The sequence below is a fragment of the Mobula birostris genome, chromosome 8 (assembly GCF_030028105.1).
Source record: "Mobula birostris isolate sMobBir1 chromosome 8, sMobBir1.hap1, whole genome shotgun sequence".
Taxonomy (NCBI): Eukaryota; Metazoa; Chordata; class Chondrichthyes; order Myliobatiformes; family Myliobatidae; genus Mobula; species Mobula birostris.
Genome location: NC_092377.1, coordinates 83,652,970 through 83,675,642, shown reverse-complemented (window position 1 = coordinate 83,675,642; position 22,673 = coordinate 83,652,970). Strand labels below are relative to the sequence as shown.

Genomic DNA, 22,673 nt, shown 5'->3' with positions numbered 1-22,673 from the left:
TCCATCTTTTACAATTTCAAAATAACAAAAAAGGAAAAGGGCCTGAAGCAAAAGTTTTGGCACCCTGCATGGTCAGTACTTAGTAACACCCCCTTGGCAAGTATCACAGCTTGTAAACGCTTTCTGTAGCCAGCTAAGAGTCTTTCAATTCTTGTTTGGGGGACTTTCGCCCATTCTTCCTTGCAAAAGTCTTCCAGTTCTGTGAGATTCTTGGGCCGTCTTGCATGCACTGCTCTTTTGAGGTCTATCCACAGATTTTCAATGATGTTTAGGTCAGGGGACTGTGAGGGCCATGGCAAAGCCTTCAGCTTGCGCCTCTTGAGGTAGTCCATTGAGGATTTTGAGATGTGTTTAGGATCATTAACCTGTTGTAGAAGCCATCCTCTTTTCATCTTCAGCTTTTTTACAGATGGTGTGATGTTTTATTCCAGAATTTGCTGGTATTTAATTGAATTCATTCTTCCCTCTACCAGTGAAATGTTCCCCGTGCCACTGGCTGCAACACAAGCCCAAAGCATGATCAATCCACCCCCGTGCTTAACAGTTGGAGAGGGGTTCTTTTCATGAAATTCTGCACCCTTTTTTGTCCAAACATACCTTTGCTCATTGCAGCCAAAAAGTTCTATTTTATCTACATCAGTCCACAGGACTTGTTTCCAAAATGCATCAGGCTTGTTTAGATATTCCTTTGCAAACTTCTGATGCTGAATTTTGTGGTGAGGACGCAGGAAAGGTTTTCTTCTGATGACTTTTCCATGAAGGTCATATTTGTGTAGGTGTCGCTGCACAGTAGAACAGTGCACCACCACTCCATAGCCTGCTAAATCTTCCTGAAGGTCTTTTGCTGTCAAACGGGGGTTTCGGTTTGCCTTTCTAGCAATCCTATGAGCAGTTCTTTCAGAAAGTTTTCTTAGTCTTCCAGACCTCAAATTGACCGCCACCATTCCTGTTAACTGCTATTTCTTAATTGCATTACGAACTGAGGAAACGGCTACCTGAAAACGCTTTGTTATCTTCTTATAGCCTTCTCCTGCTTTGTGGGCATCATTTATTTTAATTTTCAGAGTGCTAGCCAGCTGCTTAGAGGAGCCCATGGCTGCTGATTGTTGGGACAAGATTTGAGGAGTGAGGGTATTTATAAAAATTTGAAATTTGCATCACCTGGCCTTTCCTAATGATGATTGTGAACAAGCCATAGCCCTAACAAGCTATTTAAGGTCTGAGACCTTGGTAAAAGTTATCTGAGAGCTCAAGTCTCTTGGGGTGCCCAAACTCTTGCATGGTGCTCCTTTCTTTTTTTCACTCTAAAATTGTACAAAACAAAAATAATACACTAATCTTGCTTAAAATGTTGAAAAGAATGTTTCATCTTTAACTTTATGACTTTTGGAGATCAGTTCATCTTCTATTCACTTAACTATTCACAGTAACAGAAATTTTGACCAGGGGTGCCCAAACTTTTGCATGCCACTGTATAGTGCACATATAGCAAATTAGCTAACTGCATAACAAAATACATTATTAAAGGCAAACAGCAAATACATGTTTAAAACAAATTAATAAAGAAATTATACATTTGTTCAGTATCATTGTATATATTATTCTGATCATTCATCATTAAACATATTGCATCAGATTATGGAATTTAAACATATAATTGCAATACCTTCAAACATTGTAATAATTTATAATGATATAAATGTAAGACATCTTTCTACTTATTACATAGCATGGCAACAAGGTATCTTAACAAAAAGCAGAAAGCAAAAACAGAAGTCTTATGTAGCTAAAGATGGGTTGATATTCAAAGAGAATTATGATTGATTTGGTACAGTTATGTCACAACCAATGCTTACATAGCAATGCAACAAGATATTCTAATACAGGGCAGAAAGTAAAAGCAAAAATCTTATATTATGTGTCAAGAGATGGATTGAGATTCAGAGAGAACTGTGATTGGTTTGGTACCCTTTCAATTATGTGACAGCCAGCTTTATAGAGGTAATAGAGGGTGAACAACATTGTGCAGTAAAACAGGGCCAGTGGGTGAATTTTACCTGTGCCAATCCTGGGGATGTGATGAAAGTCTCTCTGTCTCTGTCTCTCTCTCTCTCTCTCTCTCTCTCTCTCTCTCTCTCTCTCTCTCTCTCTCTCTCTCTCTCTCTCTCTCTCTCTCTCTCTCTCTCTCTCTCTCTCTATGTGGGACTGAGATGGAAAATACTGGGTGCCGGTGAACCCAAGATATTTGAAAAATTTACATGCAAAACACCCACAGACAAATTGCACAGAAATTAGGTTCTTTGGTCCATTGGATCTATGGCGGCAATCAGGCAACCATATTTACGGAGTCCACAACAATGTTACTGAGTGCTTTGGAAAGTTGGGTTGAGTGAAGTGAAGTTTGTTGAGCTGTGATGTATTTTGTTATGATGGAGGTGATGGAATGAGATGATAGAGTTGGTGAATTAGGAACTAAACGATCAACCACAACAATAAGACTTCTCTATTTATATGATTGGGTAGAAATTATTGTATTTATAGCTGGTAAATTTTATCCTTCGCTTTGACAACTGGAAATTTTCTCGGAGTTAAGTGCCGTTGTTCAACATCGTGACGAGAGAACAAAGAAGCCTGCTAGAAAGCACACACAACAATCACAACGAAAAATGAAAGTATTCCCAGTATAAATCTGGCGGCATCTGTTAAAGAGGGAAACGGATTGATCGACTGCATAAATCGACTGGATTAGTTTGGCTGTATTCTAAAATAGGATTTTTAGATAAAGTGAGGATGACACTAACAGACCTAATCTTACATGCAAATGAATTTGATTTTTTTTTATATTCAGAAACAACACCAATATCAACTCGGTTTGAAACAGGAAGATTTAACTGATTTTACACTACGGATTATAAGCAGCTACGTAAATATATATTGCAATGTTTTATGATCCTCTCGTACTGTAATAATTTTTCCTAAATTACAAGTGAAACGTTTTCAATGATTATACTTTGTGAAATTTATCGTTGAGGCAAGCAAAAAATCTGGTATAGCTTTACGGTACAAGCATGAATCAAGATTGAATTGCCAAAACATTTCCCCCAAATAATTGACTAGGTAGATTCTGGTACCTAATAGTTAACGCTCTTTATGTTTTTGCGCAGGGAAGAACTGCTTAATTTAAAAATTAATTGTTTAATCCTATCGTGGAAAGGCAATACATGTGTACCGCAGTATCCGCACCCAAAATGATTGAATAATATGAACCTGCCCAGCTGTTGCAGCTTGAGGGAGGTGCAGAAATACTGTGAGGAGCATGTTGGCCGAGCTGGAGCGTTTGCTCAGCATTAAACACGCCTCGAGGGGTTCGCGTTCCATCGCTCTGTTGACTCTTCCAAGATTCGATTGCAACTGATGGCTGCGCACAGCATCAGAATAACTTGAACCTGCTTGCCCTTCGTTTTCCAAGTGCGGAAGCTGAAATGTCAGTGTAAAATTCCCTCTGTCTGGGAAACGGAAAAAAAAACATAAGCAGTGTGAATACCTTCGTCTCGGATCTACCTGGCAGTTATACCCAAGAACTAATTTCGTCGAATTATACAGCGATGCAGCAGAAAATTGGGCCAATTGGCTGGAGACAAATGGGATATAGCTTGATAATTGGCATGATGCAATGGGCTGAAGGGCCTGTTTCTATCCAATGCGACTCTATGACTATTCTTGTGCGGTAATTTGACAGTGTTGTGCAACTAGTTCCAATGTTATTCTCCTCGCTCCTCCCCACGTGGCTCTGATTTATCCGCCATCAAGTATTTCCTCTTCAAAAACAATAAAAGTGTTCCCATTCTTGTTCCAAGGTATCCGAGCCAGAGGACGCGCACACAATGTTTTAGGTACAGCTTCCACGCCATCATATTTCTGAAGAGCCTATGAACCCACGAACACTGCCTCTCTTTTTGCTATCTATCTATCTGTCTGTCTGTCTATCTATCTATCATTGTATTGCACTTTATCGCTGCCGTAGAACATGAAAAATTAACGACATATGTCAGTGATAATAAATCTAATTCTGATTCTGACTCTGTGAATGTAGTTTTGGCATCGATGATAGTGTAAAGAGAATAAGATGGAATTAGAGAAGGACTCGTTTGTGGATCATCGGTGTAGCCTCATGCACTAAAGGGGACGTTTCATGTTACTTGACCGCCAGAGATAGTTCATCTATTTTTACAATGACGATTGTCCTACAGTGAGTATTTCAGAAAATGTTAAAGTACAGAATAATAATCTATTTTAATGCCATAACATTAACACATCGTCGTGTAAGGTGCTGAGAGGGCATTTTTCCAGGTTTGATTTCCTTCCCTCCCCATCTCCAAATACTATCACGGGATCTTATTTAGTCTTCACTTTTTTTTCAGACATTCCAACGATTTGATTAAGGTGACAGGTTTAAATATAATACCGCACCGCAGCGTGAAACAAACTGCATGTATCAGTAATTATTTGTCAAACTATGATTTTTTCGTGCGTATATATGAATAAAAGTAATGCAATTTGTAAAGTAGAATTTACGGGTTTTTTTTCACAGTTAAGAGAGAGCAGCCACTTTAGTCGTTTTCGTAACTGGAATCAACTATACAATTAAAACAGCACAAACGATTCTCCCCACCCTTATCATCATCCCGACGCGGGCACACCTATGCGGCGGGCAAATACCGTTGTATTAGCATGGATTTAGATATTGTTGTTGGGGGATACAACAAAGACCAGAAATAATTCGATGGCTAGCTGGCGTTGCTTGGAACAACGGCAAGGGATATAAAGTTAATTTGCATTGAGTGCGAGTTTTATTGCAGGGAATGGAAAGACAAATTTAAATTTTGTACCAACTGAAGAAAAATATTAGTTTTAAGTTTGAAACTTCCAAATTAACCCAGACCGTCCACTGACTTTACATTAAATATAATGCAATACATACAGGAAGAAAGTTATACGGGTAGCATTTGACTGAAATTCAGAAAATCAACAGTAAAGCTACTTGAAATATCTTTCCTATACATCACTGTGGACCGACCCGAGTACTTAGCAGATCACTGCATTTTAAGGTCAATCCTAAACATTCTTGGGTGGTTTGCGTATTTTGTTTTTTGTACGTTATTCTTGTCATGTAATAAAAATGAAATGACAAAAGAGATGCAAGTTGAGGCAAAACGAGGATGATGCTATAAATTGTTAGCGTCGCTGATGGGAGGCGAGTCAACAGTTTACAAAATCTCAGGTAAGGTCGCTGGAGGGTCAAATGCAGGCTCGTTACGTCTCATTTTACTTGAATAAATGGACAGAAATGTTACACCAAAATTATACATCCTGAAACTGTTGTTAAGCATAGATTCACCCCTCACATTGCTCGCATCCTTACGGAGTCCGCAGAATTGTACTGCTATCCGGTTTTCTTTCGTTAACATATAGACCTGTGAAGCACAGAATACTTAATACACACTGGCGCGCGCGTACACACACACACACACACACACACACACACACACACACACACACACACAACACACAAACACACACACACACACACATACACACACAACACACACACACACACACACACACACACACATACACACACAACACATACACACACACAACACAACACACACACACACAACACACACACACAACACATACACACAACACACACACACACACACAACACATACACACAACACACACACACACACACACACACACACACACACACACACACACACATATCAACACTGGCGTACATCTACACAAGTATTTTCGCAAAGCGCGGATCTCCCATTCATATGTGAACACAAACGCATATTCAACCAAACGACACAAACTCGCACGTACTCAACAGAAAATATCCGCTCAAGCACGCAAGCAAATGCATCAAGGTTAGACTTACATAGTACACAATACATATACAGTCAGATCATATAAACGCTCACAAAAAGCGCAAACACTTAGGCACACAAAATGAAGCACATGCATTAGTGCTCAGATAGGGAGGAAAGCTGTACAGGTATACTTAATTAACATGGAATTTCACGGTACCGGCATGATAAATCATTCACAAATTCCCACATGGCGCAAAAATTGATGCAAACTCTTACAAATATTTGTTCATAATCACAAATACATCTGCGCAAGGATATATACGCAGCATGTAGTGTCGCAAAGAGCGTGCGCGCGCACACACACATGCACTCGCATGCACACACACACACATACACTCACATGCACACACACATAGACTCACATGCGCACACACACGCATACACTCGCATGCACACACACACATACTCGCATGCACACACACGCATACACTCGCATGCACACACACACATACACTCACATGCACACACACATAGACTCACATGCACACACACGCGTACACTCGCATGCACACACACACACACACACACACTCGCATGCACACACACACACACACACACACACAGAAAACTGATACTAACGCATATATGAAAATATAAAACTGATACTAACACATATATGAAAATATAAAACTGATACTAACACATATATGAAAACTCACGCATTAATACAATTAAACAGAGGGACAATAGTCCCTGACACAATATGCACCCCAACGCAGGACTAGTTCACGCACTCCCAAACACAGTCTACATCAGCGTGTATCTGTATCTAATCGTGACACTATTTGCATGGTGCAGTTTTAATGTGGCAACATCGAAACTGAACAGCAGCCAAGCTTTGCACACCAGAAAAGCAGAAATATCAAAAGGAATTCACATGCCAAACGCACCACCTGTTCGTTACTAGGCTCTTATCCTCAGCACAGTGTATCAAAACCCGAGCTCAGATTTAGTATCTCATGCAAATTAAATTATTTCTAAGAAGCTTACACAAACCACGTCCAAAACGTGACCAATCGGTTAAATAAGAGTAATGAATATGAACCATTCCATCCCTAATTGCAAACGTTTGATGGTACACAAGTCTGGGCTTCGTCACCACAACGAAATAAACTATTAGCGCAAAATCGAAGGGAGACCCGAGAAAGTGAGATTACCAGTGAAGTTTTACGAATTACTCCCAAGTTAAGAATGGAAATAATTGCATGTAATACCGTTCTTAAAAATAGAGTGCATCTGCACAGTATTCTTGAATTCTCAAACCATCCAGGAGCATCCCTAACACACGCCGCTAACCTCCTCTCCCCCCACCCCCCTCCACCACCACCCATCAAATGCCTTGCAATTATTTTCCCGTGGAAACGATGTTACGTGGCTGGTCAGGAATACAGTTTAGCAGTGAAGTGTTGAGTGAAGCTGATTTCTCTTTATCAATTTCTAGCAGAGGCGTCACCGCTACCCTGGCCGACTGCAACCGCGACAAATCAAACGCCAGTAACTCAGAAATAAACGGTCAATAAACTGGTCTCGAAATAATCCATCAACTCCCTCACAGCAAATGGAAACGAGCACTTTCTAATATCCTTTGGTCTTTAACCAAAAAAGGGGAATTTCGTTGGATATCGGTGTAATGATGCTTACCTAAAACACATGTGATATGTATTTCCATCGTCTTTTAAATTGGCGGTGATAGTGGGGGAGGGGGTAATAATGTCCACCTTAATGTTAATAATACAGTGTATTTAAATAGTTATTGTTTCATTCATTTAATTATGGTTTCATCCGTTAAACCATAGCTTATAAATTTGCAATATGCAGAATATCGCAACAGTCGCTCTTTGTATATCTGCAGCAATAAATACTTAGATGTAACTGTTCCTATTTCCACCTTATCAATTAAAAGCCATAACTTAAAAGGAAGATAAGATATACAAATTAGCGCTGTGCCATATTCCGCCGCTCTACAAGCAAATTGTAATCATTACTTAGAAAAAGCAATGTAGAGTGTGTGTTGAGTTCAGTGCAGAATCTGTATAAGTGCTGCCTATTGATATCTCACTGTAATTTTCATCACTAGAAGTACTCTTTAAACAATTCCCATTTCACCCACATTGAGGCTACAGGCCACATTTTCGCTATCTCAGACTGTGGTGCGTTTAAAACAAACAAGAAATATTTCAATATTTTTAATTTAAAGCACTCTCTTTTTCAATTCCATTCTCTTCCTTCTCGCCTTTGTTATACGATTCTCTTTAAAGTCGTCAGGACGTTAATAGTTCTATTTATCGTTCTGCACAAAAAAATTACTCTTTAATTACCTTATTACCAAAAGGTCAAGTATAGTTAGCGGGGCACGATGCACTGGTGCATTCGAAGCGCATTTGAAGCTCGATATGCTCAAAACAAGGCCATAAGTCTATTTTAAAGCGGCGTCAACTGCTACGATTAAACAAAAATGTATCAAGTAATTGATAATATTATCAACGAGGTTTTTTTATTTTGAAACACAAAAACGCATTTTTAAAACAGTAAAAGAGAAATGAAACTGGTGCCATTTCATCGTTAACGCGTGTCTCCAAGTTGTAACTGTAGAATTCATTGATATTGATATTAGAAATGCATAATTTCGCAGCGGCGAATGGAAGTGGTGGACTGATAACCTCCTGGATGGTGAAGGGTGTAAAATGGGAAGAATGCATGTAAAATGCTGGATGTTCTAATGCAGGTCCCGCTTCCTCGCCGCGGTTTTAATGTACTGTGTACTAACGACTGCTCCCGCTGAGCAGATAGAGGATTAGCAATATTTCAAAAGAAAGACCAGTTAATGCGGTATAGTGTGAACTGCCCCACCCCTGCAATAGGCTAAAGCGGAATTACAGCTTGTATGATTCGTCTCCCCTCAGTCTCCCGGGAGACTGCACAACTTGGGTGTTCCCGAGCACGGTTATCCAGTTAAAATTCGAGATCACCCATTCGACTTTACAAACTTGGTTCCAACTTCCAAAGCTCACAGACCAGAAGTACTTTATTGACGTCGAGTTTAGCATTGTAAATTGTTGTGGAAGAAAATTGTTTATAACCATGCAGAAGAGAGCAAAGCCTCCAAAGATCTTGTATTTCCTCGTTTATTTGTAATTAATTATGAGGAGCGGGTTTAAACTGGACGTCCGTAGTAGAAAAAAAAAGGCAGTAAAATGTTGTTTTTAACCTGTCTCTCCATTGACCATCGATTGTTCTGAATTTCACAAAGGGCGATTTTAAAAGTGGTAATAAACTAAGTTTTAGCTCTGTAGTCTTTAATGTTTGGAGCGGGCAAGATATGAGGCAGCTCCGGCCATAATACCGATGCAGACACTTACAGATTGAGTCTCAATGTTTTGGCCTCTTACTGAAGTCGCTGCTATTTCACGCCTTTGAACCCAGGCGAGAAAGTGAGAGAGAAAAAGATGTGCTGCGACATTTGCAAATTATATGTAGATAAAGTAACTAGTGCAAAATGTAATTAAATTGCCCTGCAGAAGTAAACGGATCAAGCAGGCCCTATTATAGGCGGTAGCTGTGTCGTGTTGCCACGACAACAGTAAACCGTCCGAGCTTACCGTCTATAATGTACCAAGTCTTAAACGAAGGCATTTTGGAGCCTCGTCTGACATTTCAAGTCTTTCTGTGAGAATCTCTGCAGATTTGATGTTGTGGATCGGATGGGGATTCACAATGCGCTCCACCTCCCCCGCCCCCAATGGATTTGCTCTCCGATACAAATACCGCCACATTATAACCTAATTAAACTCCTCCACCCCTTCTCCGCGAAAGAGAGGGAAAAAAAAACACCCGCTCTTCGTAGAGCCCGTTTTCTGTTCCACTTAGCACCATGGTTGCAAGATATGTCTGGACAGAAATTCTCTGTTTAGTGCATTGAAGGGTTAAAAAAAGAAATAACTCTGCTTTTGAAGGTATTACTTTGTTCTTTTCGTTGTCCGGGAACTACCTCTGTTTTCTTCTTTTGGACTAATTAATGCAATCCCCATCAAAAGGTATTAGAAGTTCTTTGGTCCTAGGCCGAAAAGAAGCTTGGCCAATAAAATCGTAATATATATATTATCAACGTTAAACACAATGTAACGTTAATTGTTCAGTAGAACCCCAAGTTCACTGCTGCAGTTTTACACTATCAGATATGTTCCTCCTTCAGAAGATCGGTGTTTGATTCTATCCAGATTTATTTCGAAATTCGATTGACCTTTTGTTCATTATCGGAGATCGTTTTAAAATTAAATCGCCCCGTTCTCACAAAATATTACTGTTAAATTTGCGACGTTAACGGAGGGTGGGTGCGTTATTAAATGTGGAAAAACGGGTTGCTTTGAACTTAGATATCAAAAGGCCAGTTGTGTTTAATTCAAAGCTGGAGTGGGCTTCACAAAAGGTTATTCTCCGTCAAAGGATGTGAAATGAAGTACGTGGGCATACACTCATTTAATGACAAGTAATTGACAAATCCGAAGACTCGCATTACTAGAGGAATAGAACTGTATTAATTATTTAACAACGATTACCCTTTCAGCGTGTCCTGCACAGAAGTGGTCATGTATTAAAAATATGACATGTTAAATCACACTTGGGTGCCATAGAAAACGAGAGGGAAAACACGGCAAGATTTCTACTGTCGTCCGATACCGCCGGAGGTTTAGAAACTAATTATATGTTTCCTGGCGTAAATTCACCCTCTGGAAGTTTGAAAATGTCATATAGCATTCTAGTATAGCTACAAATGGCGATAGAGAGATAGATGTTTAGATAGACAGACAGACATAGAGACAAGAAACAGTAGGTGCTGGAATATGGAGTTTTTTTTTAGAAAGACTAAGAGAGAGACAGACAGCCAAGTAGACAGACCTCCTAGATGTGGGAGGTTTCCTAGAGACCTAGGCTGATTCTGGTTCTGTGGGTTCTGAACTGACTGATGAGGCCCATGCGGGATTCACAGACTACGAAACAAGTAGGACAGGAAATGACCGGCAGAACGGACGATATGGCGGTTTGGGAGATGCAGGGGCTCTTTCCGACATTTACTGTGGGCTTCTTTGTGCCCAATCAATGGAACTGTGGTCTCGAATGCCCCTCTTCCATTTTGATCGTGTTTGGGTACCAGGGATTCCCTGAAATGTCCGTGGGGAAATCCACACTTTTTAAGGAGACTCTGAGAACATTAGTGATTTTTCTCAGTGTCGCCGAAGCTCAGAACGGGGTTGCTTGCTCCCGTAATCTGATGTTGGTCATACCAACTATGTGGCCGTTTTATCGGAAGCAGCTATTGGAGCCAATGGTGGGGTAGGGCGTTCCGGAGTTCGGAGTTCAATTCCGGTGCCGATCTGTATGGAGTCTCCATGTCCTCCCCGTGGAATGCTTGGGTTTTCCCCGGGTGCTCCGGTTTTCTCCCACAGTCTAAGGATGTATCGGTAGGTTAATTGGTCATTGTAAATTGCCCCTGTTTAGCTTAGGGTTAATCGGGGTTGTGGGGACGCTGGGGAAGCGTATGTTGAAGCGCCGGAAGGGTCTACTCTGCGCTCTATCGCTAAATAAATCGGCAGATAGATAAATAAATAAACGCTAGATGCAGGCTTTCTAGCGAAAAGGGGAAGGGTACTTGCGAGGCGATTATTGAGGCATCTCTTCGATGCCTGTGGCAATCGGTATCAGAAACGTGCAGGAGCATAGCGATCATTGCTGCCCGGTAGACCAGGAGCCTACTGCCATGCTCAAAATATCAGTAAACAGCTGTTAGGGAACAGGAGTGGGCCTGTTGTCTTAAACACCAATGAGACAGTGTTTAAAGGTATCCTGAATCCGCTCGCTCCGACCCCATACCCTGTGATAACTTTAACTGTGCAATCTCAATCGATCCTGTAATTAAGCGAACAAGCAATGTTTTGCTTGTGGAAGAACTAACACCCTGATTGGTTGGATCTTGTTCTGGTTATTGTCCCTGTTCCGGATTCCTGTTATAACGTTAGATTGACTGAAATAAAATTTGATTCTAGATTTTTGGGAATACTTGACCAAAGTTCCAAAATGCCTCATTAAAATAAACTGTGTGTTTCGTTTCCGAATATAAAGTACTGTAATATATTACTAAAAGGCAAATTTGCCTATTTATCCGTCATTTGAGAACCCACTGTCAATATTATTACAAGATGGTTATAACGTAAACGCGCTTGTCGTTATCATTTATTTACTTCCAACCGGACAACGCAACATTATAGAAATTAAAATGTGGCGCAGTGATAATATTTTAGGGAAGAGAATGCCGTTGGTTTCATTTGCGCCCGTGTCGTTGCTTTGGTGTGATTAATATGGTCAGACCTATTGTGTATGGATTGATTTCCACGGATCTCACTCTGGTTTGATGGGTTTCCATATATGTTTAATCCTGCTGTGACAACGCCGCTGTTTACATGCGCTTTCCAGGTGAAAACATTAGTTTTATATTCTACCGGCCGTTTTAATCACTTTAAAAAACATAAATCAAAACGATATCTCAGAGAACGGTGAATAATGAGATGGCTGTTCAAACATCCTGGAGGCTAACTTGTCGAATTTTGTTTAGAAACTCCAGACTAACAATATTGCAACGTAGAAATTAAACACAGCGTACTTTAGCGCTCGCATTGTAATCGCAGCGAATATATTGTTATCCCAAAGCAGTAAATGGAAACCGTGCATGATAACAACGGATTGATTAGCCAACAATGTTGATAAATCATTGTAATAAAGCTTTTGTAATCACTGTACACCAGCAAACAAATTAATTTCCTTCCTAGATTTTAAACCATCTTTAACGGCGAATAAATAACGGAAGTACAATGGGGATTAGAAACATTCAGACGTTTCGGATTATTATGTTTTCGCTGCGAGACACCAGACTCTCGAGTCTGTATTTTCAAATGCAGCCGTAAAATATACATTCGTCAAGGAACGGCATTTTAAGATTTGGGATGTCAGAGTTAGATCTCGTGTTTTCTCTGACGATCACGCAGTAGACAAATTCGATTTGTTTGTTATTTGAAGTTCTCTCCATATCGCTCGCATATCGGCAAACAGGAGCCGTCTTCCCAATCTTTACTATACTCTTCCTGGGTTGCTTTCTGCTTCACCATTATCTAACTACAGTTGCCTTATCGGTTTTAAAATGATTCTCGGAGCATTGTTCGCAGATAAAGCAATCTTCAATTCCCCGAGCGCCACTTACTTGAAACAATGCATTTCGCATCACTGGCCGATTCACCAAAAGATGGATGTCTTGAAAATCTGTTATCTTCAATTATCTATGCATCCATCCTATCTCCATTGTTTCTAATAGTTGTACCCATATATCTCATTCCAATTGTCTACCCAACGTTATATATATTTATCTGACCTCCATTAACAGTTTTATGTCTGCCTGATATATTCCGGGTCTATTTTTGATTCAATTCGATAACATTAACTCTCAGGAGTGAACATTGTTCAGTTATTAAATCCAATTAAAAGGGGCATCCTTTCGTTATTAAGTTTGTCTATTTATAGATGTCAATGGAAGTATTGTATGCTCATTTTTATTTAAAAGCACTAGGGACCCAAATAGCATATTAAAGGAGAATAGCACTCCTTTCGAAAATAAGTAACTTAGTTGATTTACATGACTCACAGACAAATGTAATACTTGGCTGCCATCAAATTGAAAGCATCGTGTTGCAAGCGAAGATGCGAACACGTTTATTGAATGCACATTGAATGGTTCGTTGCATTTGATTTCAATTTGATCACAAATCCTATTAAAACAAACAAAAAAGCAGAATAAAATAGAAAATGTTATTTTCAGTTACGATCTTAATTCAATAGCTAGACCCATCATATCGCTTTCCACTCACAATCTACATAAATTTCAGCAATAATAGTTCGTTCGAATAGCTGACAATGCCGAGAGAGATTTAGGATCAGTTTATTCGATATTAGCTGGGATATTTTTAAAACCTTAAATGAACGTGCATTTTGCAGATAACGTACCTGGAACTTGTGGATCCAACCACGACGACAGTCCAACTCATGGAGCTGCGTTCTGACTGTAAAGAAGTCGAAGCAATGCTGGATTATTTGAGCTCAACACAGCCAGTGTTGACTTTAGCACAAAGCAAAGATTTCACTGCCCGTCTAGGACCAAAATGATTATTTTACTAAGATATTGATCGGTGTCATAAAATTCCTTTAAACACATTGCACGAAAAATTAGAAAATAACGGATACCTGTGGAAACTGATTGAAGTGTGACGTGCAGTAGAAAGTAGGTTTTCGTATTTACTTTAACCGATGTATTTACCGACCACATGTAACATGATTATTAATATGATTATTAAAATCAGCATATAATGAACAGAACGTGGATAGAACAGAATCGAAAACACTGAAAGTCTTTAATATTGGAACCTATGATAAATGGCAGCGCATGGGTTCTTGTAAATGAACACGCCTGTGTATGTGTATATCTGTGTGTGTGTGTGTGTGTGTGTGTGTGTGTGTGTGTGTGTGTGTGTGTGCGCGCGCGCGCGCGCGCGCGTACTTTTGACTTGTGAAAATGTGTGCGTGGTTGTGTTTTACTAACGTTTCTCCATTTAAAATGATACGTGGGTATGTATATATTGCTCCTATAATTATTGAGCTTGCCCACTGTGTAATTATATCGTTCAGCGTCAGAGTTCGATGTAATACGGCAACTTATCTTGCTGGATCATTGAAGTGAGAGACATTTTTAAGTAGTTTAAAAACGACCCCCTGACAATGGTCCTGTGATGTGGAACATGCAGGTTAGAGCATCGCATTCACATGTCTTTGTCGCCGGTGTTGGCTCATTTCTAGCCGTATTCTTTCTCGCTCCGGGAGGCCTTTATGTGATAATGAAACAAATTTCATGGTTGGTTCGCGACGTGTGTGTCCTTGGAGCGAGATACAAGTTGTTCCTAGGCGATTGCAGTTGCAACGGTGTGTTGGAACAATGTGGAATTAGAAGGGGATTTAATGTTGTTATTTTTGGTCGAATAGAACGCCATACACTTCGTTGGCGCGTGGGAAAGCATATCCGGAATTGGAAAATGACAGCAATCTAACCCAGTACCTTTTTTTTAAAAAAACATTGCATTTTCACTGTTTAGTTTTGAGATTCGCCACTGTTAATTCCACTTCTTAAGTTTACGCAAGGTTCTGAAACCTAATCCTAATACACTGGAAAGTAGGAATTTTCCGAGCTTTCTCTTGATGGTCTTTCGAGGGCAAATGCTGTAGGATGTGCCTTTTAAATTCATCGCAGTGTCTACTAAGGAAGTGTGCAGCTAGTCATCGATTATCACAGGTCTAATATCCTTAAAATGCTTGCAATGTCTCACTGGGGAAATTAGGGTTGGTTGAAACAACTGCGAGGCGTATTGTGGCATGACTTCTACTCTTTGCATAAAACGTAGCCGTCACCGATCGAGGTCTTGTTCTTTGGGGTTGAGATGCGTTTATTTGGTGAACAGACTGAACATGTAGAAATAACCGGGAGATTAAGGCGACCTCCTGAAGCTTGCTGTAGACCTGGATCTTGTATCGTTGCATTGAAATTTGAGTTAAATTGCAAGGCCCCAATCCAATTAGATGCGTTCGTTAAAATCTTTGCTCTAAAATTTGTGTTATGTTGGAAGGCCCCAACCAAATCAGGTGCGTTTGTTAAAATATACATGTTTTAGCTTCTTAAATTGATATTATGCTTTGTCCCCAATCTTCAGGAGGCACGACGGATAAGCTCGTGCAAAATGCTGTAAAATTAAAAAATAACATCAAACACAAAATGCTGGAGCAACTCAGCAGGTCACGCAGCACCTATGGAAAGGAATAAATAATCGACGTTTCGGGCTGAGACCCTTCATCGGGGCAAAAAAAAACTTTTGTAATGCCACCTAATTGTTGGATGCTTTGCAAACTGACATCAGTTTTGTTCAAAACACTGATATATTAACATTGATATACTATCATACAATTCCATACAATTTGTATCTTGAACGGTGCCTAGGATGACGTAAATGGGATATTCGCTTCCAGCACCGGATTTGCGGATGATGTAATTCAAATCTTTATTTTCATTTTTTTAAATGAATTGAGTCTTTGGTGTTTTCATTTCTACCATATTTACACGTCAGCCTAAATAAGTGCAGATCAAGACGCGAGCTGACAAACGTATATCTTACTCAACAATGATGCCAGCCGAGAGATTGAATGAAACAGATAAGAGAGGACTGTCCCTCAGTTAGAATTTCATACCAGCTCCAGAATTCTACCTAATAGGAGTACAACTATATTAATTAAGCGCAGCCCAAGTTAAGTTAATGTAGCTGAACTTCATGAGGTCAAAATTGATAACCATCACCCATTTAGCAGCTTTATTTTAAGCTGTTTGATATGTCGGGAAAGGTAATTTTAATTTTAACAATTGAAATTATTTCACGCCTCCCACTCTCATAAGATACGTTACCGAATTACGGAAAAAGCAAGTTTAAATAAGAAAGTTGCCAGATTAGTCGAACATTTCGTAATTAAATTAATAGGGACTACAATAGCAACATTATAATGGGATTTCGAGATCCAGCATATTGTGTTAACATTTTCAATTGCGGCTATGTTTTTTGAACGTCCATTGTGGTTAAGTGGCCCTATTTAATGAAGCAATTATATCTGATCTCATTCAGCTGATGTAGGGAATTCAATCAGGCCCATAGAAACTAACCCGATTATCACCTGAATCTCAAAGGTTCAGATACTGTGCGTGTACCAAAATATAAAGATTTTCATTCCAATATAACCATCTTTTCTAAATGCGGTGGAATAGCATTAATATGCTTTTCATATTTCCACTCATGCAAGCATGAAAATATTAGCAGATGTAGCGTATCAATTGCGTAGCTTCTTGGGAGAGCAAATGTTAAACCGTGCTTATATAAATTTAGCCGTGAATTAATACGGAGCATAACTGTCAGTCAACACTAACTGGCTCTCTATATTTATGCAAGTTAAACATTCCTTTTAAATGTCCTTTACACTGAAAGAGGGGTAACGCTTTCTCTGATTGGGAAACCTTCGCCATTAAAAAAACAGAACCAAAGACAAGAGAGAGCAGACTGACCAACCCTTTACCTGGCGCCAAACTGCTTAGTTGCAACAGCACCGTGACAGGAAAAATAAGGATCGACACAGAAAACCCTTGTAACACTAATTCCAAAAAAAACCCACACAAAACCTCTTACCTATGGAACAACACAAGGTTATTCGACCAAAAATTCTCGGCATCAGACTATTGAGGTGACCCCGTCCATTTTTAGTGCAAGATACGCGGTTCCATCAGTCACCCCGAAAACTGGGATTATTTGGTCTGGTATCAACCGGTTAGCACCGTCTGACAGTATGATTTACAAGAAAAAATGAAATTAGGAAACATCGAACGTACTTTTACATCCGATTTGAGTGCTGAAAGTAACTTTTGAGAGCCAAATTCTTTGGTACGTAACGTTGGAGCATTGAAACCACGTTGTTTTATTGATAAGGAAATCCCTTTTAAATCTTGTTTTCATCGCCTGATGAGATGGGATTGAATAGTATGAACAATGTGCGAACAAATCTTTAAAAAAGCATCACAGATTGTTATATCGGAGGAAAATATGTTCGTTTATTTGTGTGTTTTTATTACACTTGTCTTTATAAAATGTTAACATTGCAACGCGAAAGAGAAAAGTTTTTTTAAAATTTCTTACAAGGGAAAACAGAAGAAAAAAAATCCTCCGTACTAAAATCTACAGTTTTAACAATAAATTAAGTCACTTTCAGGTCGTGTAGCAAAAATGGGAATTATGAAGTCGCCGGCTCCCAGGATCACGGGAAATTACCAAAAGTGCAACAATTTGTGAACAATTAAAACTTTTCGCTTAAGGGAGCTAACGGGTCAGCGAGAAGTCTTATCACTGCAGTTGACAGAATTAGTTGTGTACATCTAACACTTAACACTTCTTTCGAATATATATTCTGAAACTTCGGTAGTCTACTACCAAAACAGACGTTTACAAGCCATAAATAAAGCATACACAAACCATAAATTACTTGTAGATTCTTTTTTTTGTTAAAATGGCAGCTACCTTCCTTCGAAGGGTTTTTTTTGTTGAAAAGGAAACGTTTTGTCAATGGAAAGTTGCACGGTGCATTTAAAACTGTACACAGAAATATCATGGTTACGTTGCCTTTATTCCGAACCCCTCTGCACTTAAAACAAAACATTTAAACCGGTGCTCCCCGCACAATACAATCCAACTCGTCCCCTCCCTTCACAAAAAAATATCGCTAAACAACTTGACATCTAACAGGTTGAAAACATAAAAAATATTTTTCGAATGCTTGGCCACAAACGATGTTTTTTTTAATTATTATTACAAATATACACAGTTGGCAAAGTCCTTATGTGCGTGGAAATATTTTTAAGAGGAGTTCATAATAGGTCTTGAATACACACCTTGGTAGTAGGACGTGTCGCTCGCTATAGCCGAGGAGTCTAGGACCGATTTGGAGGTCATTGGTAGATTGGCGGACATTGGGGAGTTATAATTCGAATAATGCATCACCTGTTCGTAAGCCTTCAAGTCCATTTTGTGGTGCTGTTGCTCGGAAGACATTAAGTTGTTGATTGAGAACGGGTGGTTGAACGAGTAGTGGTGATCCGCCTTAAGGTGACCCTGGGCTTCCGAAGGGATGTGAGACAGAACCGAGTGGTGCTGGTGGTGCATCAAGTGTTGCTGAGCTTGCGACACCGCGTTGCTGGCATGAGTGTGCTCCGGGCTGAGAGCCGAGCTTGGCTTCAGATCCATCATGGACCTCTTCTGCTCGCTGCCCGGAGAGCCGCTTGAATGCGGGGATTCATTGCCGGTACTGCTCTCCGAGCTGCTGCCGCCACTACCAGTGGAGCCCGTCTCCGATGTTTTCCTGTTGGGATCCTGGGAGTTTTTAAGCGCTTGCTTCTTCTCGCACTTGAAGCGCTTCTGCCTCCGCAGGTAGCAACCATTCTCGAACATATTGCCAGAGTCGGGGTGCAGGGTCCAGAATGAGCCCTTGCCCGGCTTGTCCGGGGACCTAGGCACCTTAAGGAAGCAATCGTTGAAGGACAGAGAGTGACGGATGGAGTTCTGCCAGCGCTGCTGGTTCTGACGGTAGAAAGGGAAAAGATCCATTATCCACTGATAGATTTCACTCAGGGTCAACATCTTGCTGGGAGATTGCTGGATGGCCATGGTAATGAGGGAGATGTAAGAGTAAGGCGGTTTTGCGTGGGTATAACTACGGCGGTAGGTCTTGGGGTCCCTGGATCTGTTAAGATTGGATTGACCATATATCGGGCTCATGCTCATATTGGTGTAAGAAGTCAGGGCGTTCATAGATCCGGCCTGAGCGCTTATTGGACTCATGCTTGGGCTAAGGGCCGCCATCCCGGCTCCCATGCCGTTCATTGCCCCTGCTCCAGGAGACATGCCAGTCATTGCCGGGCTCATGCCGGTGCCCACATAAGACATGTTCATGGATCCCGCTGTCATGTTGGCTGTGGTACCCATTGCAGACATACTCATGTAAGTGTTCATGCTGTTCATTCCAATCCCCGCATTCATGTTGCTCACTGAGGTATACCCCTTGATAGAAATAAAATAAAACAGGATTAATAATATGGAACGACTCAAGGCGTTAAACTCATCACTAATCTTAGTCTACTTTGATATCCGATGTAAAATATCCTTTACTCTATTAACAGTATTTATAATCATCAAAGGGGCACCTTTGTTGAATTGATTCTTTTTTTCCTTGGAAATAACAATTCATCCATCGTCCTAATAATTCTACTAATGAGGCATTCATCTGCTGACTAACTAATGACAATCCTTTTTTATGAATTATATTGATTCTTTTTACAATTTTTATCTTAACCTCTCGAATAATCAGAAGGGTTTGTTTTAAAACAAAATAAAAGATTACTATATTATGATGCCAATTTATCATAAGCGATTTCAGCAAAAGTATACACCGTAAAGCCCAGAGGAGGATAAAGAAAAAAAATAAAAAGCCGCCGCGTAGTTAATAAACTTCGATTAATATATCGAAGTGAGGAGGAAAGTCGAATCAGTTATGTCTCCTGCGCTTTATAAGTATTTAAATGCACAACTGAAACTTTATTTTAGCCAAATAGAACTTTGTTTAAAGACTATTGCGTGCAAATCGAGGAGGAATTGGAGGCGCCGCAAGTCAATATTTGATCACAAAGTTAATATTATCTTAAGGCTAATATTATCTTGTACATAAAGAGGATTGCTTTTTGTGCCGAAACCTACCTCGGGCTCTCCATAGTAGGAGCTCCAGTCTGTGTGTTCATGTCCTTCCATTTTCACTGCACCCAGCATGTTGGAGGTAGAATGCATTAGGGATCGGGAGCAGATAGAGAGGGTGAGAGAGATAGAGATAGAGAGAGAGAGAGAGAGAGAGAGAGAGAGAGAGAGAGAGAGAGAGAGAGAGAGAGAGAAGAGAGTGACAGAGACAGAGAGAGAGAGAAGGGAGAGAGGGAGAGGAGGGAGAGAGGGAGAGGGGGAAAGAGGGATAGAGAGGGAGAGAGAGAAAGAGAGAGAGGGAGAGAGAGAGAGAGATAGAGAGAGAGAGAGAGAGAGAGAAGCGTCTGCGCTTCTGCTAAAAGAAGATTCTGGGCGACGGATCACCCCCTGTGTCGGATTGCGGAATAGGTTATTTGAAAAGTGCTGGCTCCTGGTTTACTGCCGCCCAAAGCGATCCAGAGGCAGCTCGTGATGACAGTGGCTTGAAGTGACGTGGGTGGCTGGCGGTGAACTGTGATATAGCTGTGTGCGCGCCACACCAACCTCCAATCCCAATTTCTTTGCAGCCTATTTGAATAATCATCTCACACCTAGGCGTGAGTGCATTCGATTCTGCCCCTCCATTGTACACCTGCCAACAGCATCAAAAGGCAACGTTTGAATAGATTCATTAAACCTTAATCCGATTTGTTCCTTTAATAGCAGAATTTAAAAAAAACTATTTCAAAGTTACTTCTTTTACAAGACTGTTTTTGTTTGATTAACCGCACTATCCAACACATAGTGGGATATTATTGACTAAGTGTTAATTTATGGATCGAGAGGACGTTTTATTTTTGAGCCGAGTTCAATCGCTGTCATGTGTAGTTGTGTCTAGTCATATGGGAACGAAAACTTAATTGTTGGTTAACAAAACAGGTCTGAGCAGACTAATGTTACCTCACTGTCCAACTAAATTCAGAGTGTCTGTTCTAACCAGCCCTGGCGATAGGCCAGTGTTCAGTTTGGTCTCTTACAAGCTAACATAAGGAGAAAACGTTAGATTTCGAGGAAAGGAAAGCAAACAAACATTGGGCCGGGGGGAGGGAAGAAAAGGTAAAGAAATTCGATAGAAAATTAAAGTTCACACATGTTGTCCTGGGCCAAGGATTGGCTTAGTTTGTCTGCGGGATGGTTTTGCGTAATAAGACTTAATACAAGAATACACAACGTTATAACACGGGCCAACATTCCTCGCTAAATTCAGACATGGTCTAAACTGCCGCAGAAATGCTGGTAAAACGGTGACTTACTAAGTAAAGCTTGCAGCGTTAAACCTTCAGTAACTCAACTACTTTGCGCACGCGCGCACACGCATACTATATATTCAATTATTATATGACAAATATAGTCATTATGCTGTTCAATTATTGTATTATTTGGTTACTTGCAGTATAATCAGGTAATATTTGTACATTGAATAAATTCCACGTGCGTATGTTTATCAACAGAAGTTTAACGCATCTACTAACTTAAACACAAAAGAGTCTCCCAAAACATGACTTTATTGGAGGCCGGATTAGTTGATTTTTTTTCTCTCTGTATATGCACCGCCTGCGGGCTCTGTGGCGATCCTACATCACCGCGTGGTTTTAGCAGACAACAATAAACAAAAATAGCACTCAGTTTATTGACCGTTTCGATCGCAGTTCAGTCAATTTTGATTGGGGGTGGGAGCTTCCTTTCGCCATCAAAGGCCGTTGTTGCATCTTGCTTCTGTGTGAAGCATTACTTGGAAAAGGAAAACTCTGATCTCAAAACTCCGCTGCCTTGCGGTTATACCCACTCATGCGGAAGGCTACGGGAGTAAACCCCAAGGAAAAATCCGGAGCTGGTGCCCCTACTTTGAGTTCAACGCGAACTGGCAGCACCTGCGACGCCCGAACTGTATCAGTCACTGCCGTTCCTTTGGATTCATCAGCGGCGTGAAGAGGGGGAGTCCGCTTCGTGGACAACGGCTTGCCCTCCATATCGTCGGGCTTGCGCATTGACTTCGACGCAAAACAGCTAGAACGCAACATCCATGGCCGACCCCAACCAACGGAGAGGGCTTTAGGAGCATTATTTGTAGAATGTGCAACTCCTGCGAAAAATGAGAGTCATACTGCAGGCTGCCACTTTTGCTCTGTCTGAGGAGATCTGTATAAGAGTGGCTTTATCTGTAGTAGAGCCAAGCGGTGAAAGGTCAGCGACCTGATACACTGACTTTTTCTCTCACCGCAGATGCCGTCTTAAATACTTCCGGCATTTCTATTTCAGAATTCCTGCATCTGCGGATCTC

At 40.5% G+C, this 22,673-nt stretch overlaps 1 protein-coding gene and 1 long non-coding RNA gene across 3 annotated transcripts in view; both read right to left on the bottom strand.

Moving 5' to 3' along the window:
* LOC140202229 (uncharacterized) overlaps positions 1 to 14,288 on the bottom strand; it is a 77,057-nt gene extending 62,769 nt beyond the window's left edge. For both annotated transcript variants that reach the window (XR_011887045.1, XR_011887044.1), the window contains exons 1-2: positions 14,223 to 14,288; positions 13,986 to 14,041 (exon numbers count right to left, since the gene is read on the bottom strand). This is a non-coding gene — a long non-coding RNA (uncharacterized lncRNA). The remainder of the gene's footprint in view (positions 1 to 13,985; positions 14,042 to 14,222) is intronic.
* Positions 14,289 to 18,217: 3,929 nt separating this feature from the next.
* On the bottom strand, positions 18,218 to 20,829 carry foxa2 (forkhead box A2). The gene is made up of 2 exons (XM_072267097.1): positions 20,360 to 20,829; positions 18,218 to 19,666 (listed from the first exon to the last, which is right to left on the bottom strand). Exons 1-2 carry the CDS (start codon positions 20,444 to 20,446, stop codon positions 18,467 to 18,469), a joined length of 1,287 nt encoding a protein of 428 aa, XP_072123198.1. The 5' UTR covers positions 20,447 to 20,829; the 3' UTR covers positions 18,218 to 18,466.
* Between the last annotated feature and the right edge of the window lie 1,844 nt (positions 20,830 to 22,673).